This window comes from Alligator mississippiensis, chromosome 2, assembly GCF_030867095.1.
Source record: "Alligator mississippiensis isolate rAllMis1 chromosome 2, rAllMis1, whole genome shotgun sequence".
In the NCBI taxonomy this organism is placed as follows: domain Eukaryota; kingdom Metazoa; phylum Chordata; order Crocodylia; family Alligatoridae; genus Alligator; species Alligator mississippiensis.
Genome location: NC_081825.1, coordinates 131,596,637 through 131,609,802, shown reverse-complemented (window position 1 = coordinate 131,609,802; position 13,166 = coordinate 131,596,637). Strand labels below are relative to the sequence as shown.

The window sequence follows — 13,166 nt, the reverse complement described above, 5'->3', positions numbered from 1 at the left end:
AGCTTACAGCCCCTGCCCAACTAGTTCATAATCCCATTTTTCATGAACCCAACTCTTTAGTCACTAATGGAGTCACCTTCTTGTAAAATGTATTGTGTGTTGTGAATTAAGATTTGGCTTTACTAATTAAAAAGGCTAAATTGCTTACACCCAAATGTATAAGCAACTGCTCTCAGTATACAAAAGTATTTTGAACAGCCATTTTGCAAAATATGGCCCAGCTAGCTGTTCTTAATCTATCGTGAAAAGCCTTGGGGAAAAAACATGCGTGTTGGGGGAGGAGACTGGGAGGCTGTGTATAACTAGGAGCCATGTTTTCAAGCCTGAGGTGCCTAAATTACATGTCTGTGCAAAAAAAAAAACAAACAAACTACTGTATAGCCCACTGGTACCAATATTGACCAGTGTTATCAAGGAGGTCCTCCTCTTCTCTAAACATTAACAAGGAGTGGTAAATACTGTTCAGTAACTTTTAAGATATGCTGATATTAATTGCAGTACAGCTGCAAACATAACATTTTTGTTTGCTGAAGTACTACTGTTTGCAACAGTTGTTTGCAAGAATGTAACCTATGTTTGGCATATATACTTATGCAAATACATACATCATTTGTGAGCATACATGTGCATATTTTGCCAGGATACCTTACACACTTGTGTGGGGAAATTTGACCTCACAAAGTCTAAATGTCTAATGTCTAATTATGAGTAAGATTTGCAATGTCATTTCTTAAATGAAATAATTAAAATTTAGAGGTTGTAACCTGCATTTTATTTTAAACAGAACAAATTATTGAAAAAGATGAAGGTCCTTTCTATACTCATCTAGGAGCCGGTCCTAATGTGGCAGCTATTAGAGAGATCATGGAAGAAAGGTAATTAGCACAAAGGCACAGGGCAGATTAACATTTATCCTTTTGTGTATGTCAGAATTTTTCCAGCCTTTGCACATAAAGAAGTAAACAATTGCAAATCAAGTAATTACTTGTAGGCTTAGCTACTCCAATGTTGCCAACATTACGTGCTGTGCTATTCACCAGAGAGTCACAATATTTGACAAGGCTAATAGTCTGCTGGCTGGCACAGGCTGCCCACTTTGAGGCAGATGCCAGCAAACCCAAGCAGAAACAAGTATTCACTGGCCTGCCAAGCAAGAGTATTGGCAGTGGCTGCAAACCAGGCACAGACCTGGTGTTCCCAACAGGTGTAAGCATGCCAACAGGAAAAAATGGATTGGTAAGAGCACCAAAACCCCAATTCAACCAAAATTGGGGTTTTTCTCACATATGTATGAAAAAATGAATACTGAGAGGAGCGTAGTGACGTTAATAGGCAGCTTTGGGCCTAAGAAAAGGATAAAATAAAAAATCAACAGACAGTTCTTTAACAAAACATCCCCCTTCCACAAAGCATTGAACAAAAACAGAGTAATTCTGCTTGGTAGAATAAATTACCGATCACAAAATACTACATGTTACTTGCATTTTCCAGATTTCCAGCCAAGTGCTGACAAGATACATATAATAATTTTATACAGATCTGTGCCATGTATATAATGAACATATAATGGGAAAAACCTGCTTGCATCAGTATAATATTAAAGCTAAAGAACTCCATTGAACACATAGAAGTGTCCCCTTTAATGCGACTACTGCCACAGCACACATTACATAGCATGCATACATACTAAAACACAAATTTTTAAAGGTATTTCTATACCAAATTCCCACTAAGATCAAGAACCACCCAAAAAGTTAGTAGGCAATAAAAATTGATTGCTTAAATATCTTTAAAAATGTGGGCCTCCATGTCGCATCTGAGGTCCTTATTCTGCTCTCTCTCAGCTTTTAGTTAGCTCCTATTTGGGCAATTTGAAGTTTGCTTGAGTAAAAGACTCCTTGATTTGAACTTGAACTGTTGGGCCAGGTTGTGGCTGGCAGGTACATGAGAGAGTGGCATAGTAGAAGACGCTTCTTCCTCTGAGACTCCTATACAGGGCTGGTCCCTTGCACCCCTGGGCAGTCCTAACAGGCATAGGTCACAAGGCTCACTCTTCACTGCCAAAGGAAGTACACACAACCCCTTCACACACTCTTCACTGCATCATTCCCAGAGCTTTAATCCTACAATTCAGTCCTAGATACTTACACTTAATAGCCATGTCCAGACAAGCATGCATGTGCAAGGGCGTGCATTTCCCATGGCACAAATAACAGCAGCACATACTTATGCCACTGCTTTTTGTCCCAGGGCATGTCCCTGCACATGTACTCTGGCATGCAGCACATTGACCCAGGTGGGGTAAGGGCCAGAGTGTGGCTCTGGACAGCCAGGCTCTATTTCTGGTGGCACGCTGCTTCTGTGTGCACCACGCCACTTTTAACAGCAGGGTTTTTTGACAGATTAGGTGCACGTGCACCACATGTGGTTTGTGATGTCTCAAACAACTCTGAGGTGCCACAAACCACACGTGCATGCTCATCTGGATGCACCCAGTGAGTTAATAAGTCATACATATGCGACTCACAGCATTTGAGGAAAAACTTTTAATTGTTTATTTATACACCTGTCCCATCCCGTCTCATCTTGCCCCCCGCGCCGCCCCCCCCCCCCCCCCCGCCACGCAGAGTTATACATAAAGTGTGTTTGTGTGCGCTTTTGGGAACTTGATTTCAAGCTCTTAAAATTACAATCACTGACATGCAGGAGATTACTGACTTTAGATCCACCACTTTAAAATAGCTAATCTGGCTTTCAACAAACTTGGCTTGCTTTTTTATTTTTATTTATTTAAGTTGAGGCTTTAAGATCTACAAAACAAGCCAAGATTTGAATTTCTAGCATCAATTATATGTAAGCCACAACAAATTTCTTATGTGGAACCATAGGGAAAGTATATATTTTACTTTCATATTTGCTTACTCATTATACCATGCTCCAGGAATTTTGTTGACACTTTGCAAAGAAAATTGTCTTTAGGCTGAAAGCATGAAAAATACCAGCTCTTATTTGCAACTGTAGGAAAGAACTGAAAACTTATTTCATCTTTACCATGCATATAGTATACAGTGTGTTTCTGTAAAAAGTATACAAAAGTTTAATTGCAATTCAGTTGAATAATTGATAGGAAAATTGTTATTGTTTTTAAGAATAAAAACTGGTTTGTACTTTGCTATTAAAGAACAGGTTTAATCTAGGCAAAAGTGACTTCATTTCCTTTAGCACACATGTAGTACAATGCAATTTTGATTTTAGTTGCATAATTTCCTATAGTGCTATAGGGTTGCACAGCTCCAAAGCACCACATCTAGAAATTGTTCTGTTCCCCTCTCCCATCCCATTCCTTTGTAGATCAAGAAAATTGAATACAGACATTTGCACCTATTTCTATTGACTAAGATTTGAATGTATAAATAAGAGATAAAACAAGGTACTGGCAGCAGTGTTCACTTAGGTACACAGAATGTGAACATTTTTGTTTACTGGTTGGACTGTTACACATATAGTAGACTGTGTGACTGCTGCTCATTTACATCAAGATAAATGATAATCAAACCAGCCTGTGTTCAGTCTCCAAAAACATACCATCAAAGACATTATTTCAGTGGTTTCTGTTATTCTGTTCTAGTAGAGAAATTGGGCATGGTTCAAGTTTAATTACAAAATGCAATAGGTAGCAGCTCAGGAATAGATGATATTCTAGAGCAAAATTGCATAAAGGCAGTTATCAGCATGTTTTTGCTGGGTTGGACTATGGCTAAGCCAGAGAGAAGTATAGAAAATGAATAGAAAGCAACTTTTACAGGCCAACTATTCCATAACAACTTCACATTTATAAAATTATTACCCTACAATACAAAAGTTTTAAGATGATTCAGAGATAGTTCAAATGCATTTTTTCAAAATGTAAAATGCAGCAAATTCATAACAGGAGATATCTATAAGGTCTGAAAAATTTAGCACAACATGGATCTTTTTTGGCCAATTAAATACATTTGCCCCTTTCGTCTCAGACACCTTATTGCACCAGTTTCAGATAAAAGCATTGTACTATGCATCCTTCTTGATTAGAACTAATTCATTTACTACTTAAGAAATCACAAGTACGTTCCAAGTTTAAGTATTCATGGAGAAGGCCACTCAGATTAATTTGATTATTGCATGTGTTTTTGTTCGTTTAAGATTTGGACAGAAAGGTAAAGCTATAAGGATTGAGAGGGTCATCTATACTGGGAAAGAAGGCAAAAGTTCTCAGGGATGTCCTATTGCTAAATGGGTAAGAATAATGTCCTTTTAACCATTATAACCATTTAACCTTAATAACGATCTAGTTCAGTTTGATTATGCATGGCACGTGTATTCATTTTAATTGAATTAGGAGAATTAAAATGGCAAAGTACCGACAGTACTTCAAGTTGCCTAGTTGCCCAGCTTCAGCTGATCTCTGTGAAATTCCACGTGCTTCAGCTCAGTTAGATGGCTATTAGAAGGTGTAAAATTTGGCCTAGCAGTATTGAAAACATGAGAAGAAAACTACTTTCTCTTATATTTAAGATTGGTAATATCAGACAATATCCATACTGCTTAAATATAGCATACAAGTATATTAATAGGTGCAATGGAACCACTGCAATGTTTTGAAAATGCAGTCTGATTAACAGCCACTAAAGTGCATCCTCTTAGTGAATGTTATTTGCCTTTGGTACAACCCATTACTGAGAACTGTGAGTTGGATGGTAGAAGATAAGATGAGGATAAGTGGATATGTTGTTAATGAGAACCTTTTCTTGTGCCAGGGTCTTATGTTTTGCAGAAATGTCCTTAGTATTATGGGCACCAGGAAGCAGGTTCTTACTGCTTTGGGCAGCACTTATGACATTGTGGGTGGTGCCATAAAATTTACACATAATAAATAATAGGGACAAATACTGTCAGCAAACTGAGAGTCTGATCTCAGGCTTCTGGTTTTATCATCTCACTGACACAGTGAGAGTCAGGATTAGTAGTGAAATAGAGGGATTGCTCCTCTGTGAAACTTTTCTAGCTTCTCCTACAAGAAAAAAGTTTAAGTTATAAATAGAAATCCTAAAAGGGGCTTTTATTTAAGCACAGAAATCTACCGCCTGGAAAGAAATAGTGTGTCCATTATCATTCTCCTCCAGTCCCCTCCCCCAGCAATGCTTAGTTCTGCCATAAAACCTTAGGGAGACAGTTGTGCTGGGTCACAAAATGATCACATTATTCTGCAAATGTAGCATTGCACCTGGCCTGGTTTTTCCATGCCCTGTAGTCAAAACAGATGCCTATAGACATGTTTGTTAATGTTCTAATTAGAATATGCCAGCATTACCTCAACATCGCGTGTATTAAGCCATCCACTTTTAAAAATGGCTGCAGGGGCGCTTTCATTAAAGCTTGTTGAATGAGCTTCATAAATAAAGCATCCCCATGGCCATATTGAAATGTGGGGAGCTTAATACATGTGACAGTGAGCCATTTTAATTAAAGTGGCTGTCTGGGAACTGCTCTAGTTAAATTGAACCCCCACCCCACCCATCCCTGAGCACATGTATAGGTAGTGTGCCTAATCAGAGTTCCCTCTGCTTTTAGGAAGCAGACAGAATTATCTTTGTCTATCAATGTATTACTCAATGGAAGCAAGAATCTGTGTGTCAGAAGTATCAAGCATGGTTGAGGAGAGGACAAATGTGCATTCATAACGTGTTACCATAATGCTGAAATTTCAGTCTCTTGCTCTTCACTAAGAAATACTTTGCTTTCTGGGGATTGCTATGCATGCAGGTAGTTCGTAGAAGTAGTGATGAAGAAAAGCTGCTTTGTTTGGTGCGGGAACGAGCTGGCCATACCTGTGAAACAGCAGTGATAGTGATCCTCATCCTGGTATGGGAGGGGATTCCTGTGAGCCTAGCAGATAAGTTGTATTCCGAACTCACCGACACTCTGCGGAAGTATGGCACGCTTACAAATCGACGGTGTGCCCTCAACGAAGAGTAAGTAAAGCAAATCATATTATCTTTTCCCTTGGGGGTATTATTGAGCTGTAGCCAAACAAATACCAGTCCCATTTATAGCTTGGCTCTGATTGTGAACTCACTGGTTTTACACTGGTGTAAATCTTAACTCTCTGTGGTTTTGCTTTTGATTTAGACTGATGAAATTAGAACAGTGCTCATAAAATCATAAGAAAATAATAAGTGCCACACTGGATCAGACCTGTGGTCAATCTAGCCCAGTATTCTGCCTCCAACAGTGGCAGATGTAGATGCTGTACTGGGAGACCATTGAACCAGATCTGTCCACTATTCAATACCCTCTGTGGCATCCACCGTTTATTGTTTAAGAGATGTCAGAGAAAATATCTCCCAACTTTCTGTTCAATAGCCATTAATAGAGCTATCATCTGTTAATTTATCCTATCCCTTTTTGAACCCAGCTATGCTATCTGCCTCCGCCACCTCCTGTTGCAACAAATCCCACAAATTAACTACGTTGCATAAAAAAGTGTTAGTTTTAAACCTGTCACCTACTAATTTCAGCAGTGCCCCCTAATTCTAGTATTCTGGAACTTGGTGAACAAGTTCCCTTGGTCCACACCCTTCATGGTTTTATAGACCTTTATCATCCCCCCCCCCCCCCCCCCCCCCCCCGCCACCTTTTCCTTTCCAAATGGAAGAGTCCTAGCCTTTTTAGTCTCTTTTGGTATGGCAACTGCTCCAGGCCACTGATCAATTTGGTTGCCTTTCTCTGTACCTTTTCTAATTCTGTTACATCTTTTTGATATGTGGGGAGCAGAACTGGGTGTGGTATACCATGGATGTGTATAATGGCATGGTGATGTTCTCTGTTTTATTTTCATTTCCCTTCTTAATGATGCCCAAGATTTTATTGGCTTTTTGGTCACTGCTGCACATTGAGCTGACATTTTTAGAGAACTGTCTACAATGACTCCAAGGTCTCTATCCCGAATCATAACAGCTAGTTCAGAACCTGGCATTGTCTGCAATTGTGTACAGTTCAGAGGGGATTGTAGCTGCTCTTGTCTAAAAGAGATCAGAATTTGACTTGTGAGCATCTAGCTATGTATAGTGGCTCAAATTCTGTTTGAGTCGCACACTATGTATACAAAAGAATTGGATCAGATGTTTGTTAGGGGAGATATGCATAAAAGCAGAATTCTTGTCCAGGAGCTGCAAAATGTCGTGAATGTGCATCATTCATAAAAATAACCAATTGAGGTTATGCGTTCAAGGCTGGGAAAAACTTCTGTCAAGAACACGCTATTTCTGAAAGCTTGAAAACACACTGAGCTTGGAAGGAGGCAAATTAAGCTTCATTAAAGTCAATCACATCATCTCCCTATGCTCAAAATTATGAAGTATTCCACAATAAAAGTTATTTAAAATATAAGCTGTCAGATCTAGGCTGATGGGAGCGGATGCTACTGCCCTGAAAACAGAATTAGCAGTGTGATTCCTATGTAACATTAAACTGTGTGACTACAGCTTTATATATCCAATAGTCATTTACATATTAGCACTGCCCTGCCAGCTCCATCTTAATCGACATTCATTTAAAAAAAAAAAATTCTTCTTCCCCCTCCACATAAAGAAAAACATTAGCAACTTGAGCACAAAATCTCTCAACATCTCTAAACAGAAAAGCACTTTGCAACCAACAGAACTTTTGATAGTCACTATTAAAATATGTAATGATTTTTAGAACTTTTTGTTTAATAAAACTAGTTTGCATCTAAGGAATTGCATCACTCACAATCCTTCTCTTTGTGATGACAAAATAAGAACTCTATTCAAAACACAATGGACTTTATTGTGTGTTATCTATTCCTAGTAATCCAGGGGTGGCTTTGTTTCATAAACTAACCACTGAGGCCCTAGCCCAGGCAGCAAAGAGCAGTGTCTTGTTTTGGTTTTTTTAATATTATTTTCCCAGGAAAATATAGAGGTTATTTGCTCTACAAAGCTTCATCCTTACAGAGTTAAATCCTAGGCCAAGGTATTCAGACACATAAAGGCAAAAGGTAGCAGAAATTCTGCACTAATGATGGGCAAACAAGAAGTGTCTATTAAGGGGAACTCTCTGTCCCCTTTCACAGACTGCATATACACCACACACAACCATAGGGACCACAGAAGACTGATGAATTAACTTGTCAAATAGAAACAGAATGGCACATACATTTACAGCTTACACAACTCCACAACAACCCAGCCAACATAAGAGTCAAGCTGTGACTTGCATCCATTAATTTACCACAGAGGTACTCAATCTCTGGCCCTCAACCTCTAGGCTCCCCACAGGTTGGAAAATTTGGAGGCAGAGGAGCAGTGGCAATTAGTACTGCCACCTTTCCCCACTGCCAAGTCCTGTAGGGCTGGGCCATCTCCCTTCTCTCCCATAGAGCTGGATAAGGGCCAAGTCATGCCCCCTCCCTCATGCCCCCTCCCTCAATGCAGCTAGATTGGGGCCAGGTTGACCCCCACACTCCTTAAACCACTGGATTGGGCCCTGCCACTAGCCGGACCTGGCTCATGGACAGCACTACCCACCAAGCAAAAAGGTTGAGTATCACTGGCTTACCATACAGCACCCAGCCATGAGGCTGCTCCTTATGCACAACGGACTGATAATATGTGTGATATTTTTTCCCCAAAACCTGCTATTCGTACCAATGTTTTTCCTCAACAACTGCCCTTCTACTTTGGCCCTTCTAACTTATTCAGGACATGGCCTGATATGTGGACAGAAAGTCACTGCTCCAATTATTTGGGGAGGGAGGAAGGGACAGAATCCCATATTTTCAGAAAAGCTACATTTCCCATTTAAACATCCTCCAAGTTCCTGTTTACTTTGGAGCTGGAATCTTTCCTAGTGGGAAAAAGTCCACTAATTTTCCAAAAACTATCATCTGCACATTCTAGAGATAAAAACTGTATTTAGGCATGGTTTGTTCAATTTAATTTTTTCTAGCATTAATTTTACTTGAAATAACAATTTTGTGGAGCTAGAGAAAGTTAATTTAATTCTTTTTCTGGAAACTACAGAATTCGGGACAGTTCCTGTTCTGCATAAACATAAACTTTACAAGTACTAGATAGAACTTCTGGTAGCATTTTCATCTCCACACCAAATGTTGATGCATTTTGCACTAGTAATGGATTTGGATTCATACCCAATACTGATGCTCAGAAAAAATACTAAGGTAGTTTCCACAACCAGATCAAAGTTGTCACAATATCCAGTATCTTATACACTAATCCCAGTGCCCTGGCCAACAATTTCTCTCTCAGTAATAGGCTTCAACATCAAGTCTGCATATAAACACTTGTCAAGTGCTTATATGGCTGCTCCATTTTTCCTGGCAAGTAGCTTTTCAGTATCTAACTTGTCACCTGATAAAATACTTGAGATAACACCTTTTTTTGGTAGTGTTTTTATATGAAGTTGTGAGCAAAGCTAAGATTTTACACTTTTGTAAGAAAATCTACAGTTCTTATTTTGTATTCATGAAATACAGGATTATACATTTTGATAAATATATCTGCTTTTAAATTTATAGCTTTCCTTTGAGTTTCAATTCTTTATTGACACAGTAGGTCTTGGTTTGATGGCTCTTGACAAAATTTGGGCAGAAGCTTGATATGTGTTGTAAATATTTCATCTGCACTGACTTTTACCAAGAGACAACCCATGTGGTATTGATAGCTATATAAGCGGTTCTCTTATTTCCTAGACGGACTTGTGCATGTCAAGGGCTGGACCCTGAATCTTGTGGTGCTTCTTTTTCCTTTGGTTGCTCCTGGAGTATGTACTACAATGGATGTAAATTTGCCAGAAGCAAGATCCCAAGAAAGTTTAAACTTATAGGGGATGATCCAAAAGAGGTTGGTGTTTGTTTTAAAATGAAGTTTCCCTCATTTTATGAAATATTCTTTGGCTTAAGATTTATTGACTGCCAAAACACTGGTAACCATAAGGCATGAAACCATTTTTGCAGGCTTCCAAAATTATAGGAATGAGTAGTGTGAACAACTGTGGTTATATTAGGCGCACAGACAAGCATTCCACATGCAGGTACTCCAGGGGGCAGTTCAGGGGGTTTACCAAGTAAAGACATATGATATCTTGCAGCTCAGAGCTTCAGTAATCTGCACAAAAATACTATGACAAAGCTTTGAGGTACAGTAAGAGAGTAGGACTGGTAGGGTCATTTTCTTCATGATGATGCCTCACTGACAGCTTCCAGCATGACCTCCAAGCTGCAATATGTTTTTGACCCCAGAACTGCACACTAACTGCAAAGATCATATTAGAAAGGATAGCAGCCACACCTGTAGGTGAGGCACAAGCTGTTCTTGAGGTTCTGACTTTGGTGCTCCAGTACTCACGCGCTGCCTTTTTATGGAAGGTTCTGCTTGCCTGATGTAATTTTTGGCGTGCAGGAGAGCAGATTAGGACCCTAGATTCCTGCATGTCTACTGACATTGGGTCAGAATACGACAGAAATTGAGAGTGTATTTAGCATGTCATGTAGTCAGTGAATTATGCAATCAGAGACCTGGTTAAATATTTTTCAGGTTTTATAATTTGATGAAAAAGGCAAAGATCTTGGTAAAATTCTTGATGGGGAACCTATTTTTTTTTTATACCAGCTCTTCAAAGGCATAAAACATGTTACCATACAGTATATCTACTTTGCGTCATATGGACTGGTGTTATACTAATATATTTAATATTAAAAAATGAGACATTATAATATTTTCCCTTTTTTCCTATCAATTATAAAATATCTGTGCTTGATAACACTGCAACGTAGGCATAGCACAATGCACATCTCTACCAGGATATTCATGAACAAGGATTTAAAGAAGCAGCATTTTATGAGTTGCAATTCATAGACTGAAAATAAAAGCAATATGATGGTTCTGGGTTTTGACAGCAGCCAGAGAAGGGACACAGTAAAAGGTTTTTGGCAGTTTCATACTTTAACCCTGGGTTCCTGTGAACCTAGAACTTGTGATGAAACTAGAAGATGAAAAATGTTAACAAAACCTGTGCCTACCAAGATTGAGTTTTTAATTATATTTCATATTTTGACATGAGGATATGAACTCCTAAAGATTATTATATTTTTGTTACATCACCAATGCTGCAGTTTTTGGTACATTTGAAATGAAGCCCTTATTTTTAATTTAAGAAACAAGGTTCTGAAATTAGGATTCTGAGCATGAAGAAATAGTGGAGCAATTTTAAAATTCCTAAAACACTTCATGTTTTTAAGAGCCTTTAATTTTGAAAGATTGTACCTCTCCCTAAAAAAACCAAAAGAACCATAAGTGGTCATCCATAATCCCCAATTGCTTTGCATTAGACACACCCACATATCTTGATTGCTTAAAAACTGGTGACTTTTCAAAGTCTTAAGTATTCTAATCATTTTAAATTACTGCATAGAGAGATAATTGAAATATGTTGAAGTGTGATAATCTCAGCATGTAAAACTCTCGAGTTAGATAGATTATTTTCCTCATTTTTCTTCAGGTTTTCAAAGGGCGCGTCTACACATATGCTTTAATGCGCAGTAGCCTATTTTACTGTGCACTTGAGCGTCATGGCAAGAACCAGGCTAATATGGTGGTGTGCAGTAAAATTCGACTACTGTGCCGTAAGCCTAATTTTGCTCCTTTGTGTTTTTGCTACTGCGCATTAGGGCTGCCTACTGTGCATTTAGTTAGTACCTCACATTAGAAGTACTACATTTAATGTGCAGTAGCAAAAGCACATTAATGTACGTGTAGATGCACCCAAAGAAGACTTTCAAGGGTATCCTCCATTTCCACCCCCCCCCCCCCCCCGTTGTAATAACTAGATTTATCAAGATTAGATTCAACTCGTCCCATACTAGGGCACATGATTTGTCTAAATATTAATTGAATCATGGTTATAGCATACTATGCTTTCTCCTAAGGATCATGGGCCTTTGACATGCATTACTTTTATAGCACTATATACACCCTTGTAGCGCTACCAAAAAACTAGCGCCCGTATGTTCAGGTTGTTTGTAGTGCAGTAATAATGGATCCACCACAAAAAAAAAAAAAAGTAGTGACATTTTGTAGCAGTGCATGTAACCTGTGGATAGTTTACATGTGGCACTACAGGAGGCCTCTTGAACCCGCAACATGTCGTATTGCTCCATTCTTTCTCCTGCCCATCCTTGAGCAGTTGGTTCTTCCACAGGTGGCACAGCTCTTTACTACAGTGGCTCTGCAGTTGATGTATTTGTAGCATTTCAAATGAATGCGCTTGTTCAGGGCTTTACAGAAGTGCATTTTTTCTGGAGGTGCGTTGTACTTTTTAAGGAAATGGAGGAATCAATATGCTTGAGAGCAAATTCACAATGGTTGTTCTCAAGCAAAAGTTACATCTATCTAAGCATTTACACTTACAATAATTTCCATGGTACCTTAGAGCTTAGTAGCCTTTAAAAACTGTAGATGTCATGCATATTAATATAGACAGTTAGTTGTTAATACTTAAATTATTTCATCTGATAATAGGAAGAAAAACTGGAGTCCAATTTGCAAAACCTATCAACACTGATGGCACCTACCTATAAGAAACTTGCACCTGATGCATATAACAACCAGGTAGGTTGAAAAGAGTTGATAGTCACTAGAATAATCCAGTCTTTGCTTCACTTTACCAATGTGTTATCTTTATTGTCAGAAATTGTATGTAGTTTATCCTCTGGTGTTACATTAAATTTTGCTCATTCAAAAAAACTGGAACTATGGATTTAATTGAAAAAGCTTCCATGAATAACACCAGTGGAATTCAACCTTCCAAGAAAGCTAAATGTTGCACCTGTCTAAATACAAGGCAGAGCAGTTAACACTAAGAGTCTGTGCTGACTGGTCTGCATTGTGTTTATACATCACACTCTCCAGTTACCTCTGCCTCCGCAGGTTGGAGAGTACAGAGGAGAAGCATGCTCCAGTGCCTGGACATTTTCTTTGCCTCTGTGATTGAAAGTTTCTTTAAAGCTCTTGAATTTAGTATTATTCACTGGTTAAACCAGTAAGTCTTTATGTTAATGATTGCTGCAGTGACTGCTAGGGGAGGCC

General features: G+C 38.7%; 1 protein-coding gene across 4 annotated transcripts in view; it reads left to right on the top strand.

Moving 5' to 3' along the window:
• Window positions 1–13,166, top strand: part of TET2 (tet methylcytosine dioxygenase 2) — a 91,431-nt gene that overhangs the window by 66,217 nt on the left and 12,048 nt on the right. For all 4 annotated transcript variants that reach the window (XM_059722149.1, XM_059722147.1, XM_059722148.1 and 1 more), the window contains 5 exons: window positions 785–875; window positions 4,183–4,276; window positions 5,803–6,011; window positions 9,773–9,923; window positions 12,600–12,689. In XM_059722149.1, the coding sequence (XP_059578132.1) occupies window positions 785–875; window positions 4,183–4,276; window positions 5,803–6,011; window positions 9,773–9,923; window positions 12,600–12,689 (635 nt within the window). The remainder of the gene's footprint in view (window positions 1–784; window positions 876–4,182; window positions 4,277–5,802; window positions 6,012–9,772; window positions 9,924–12,599; window positions 12,690–13,166) is intronic.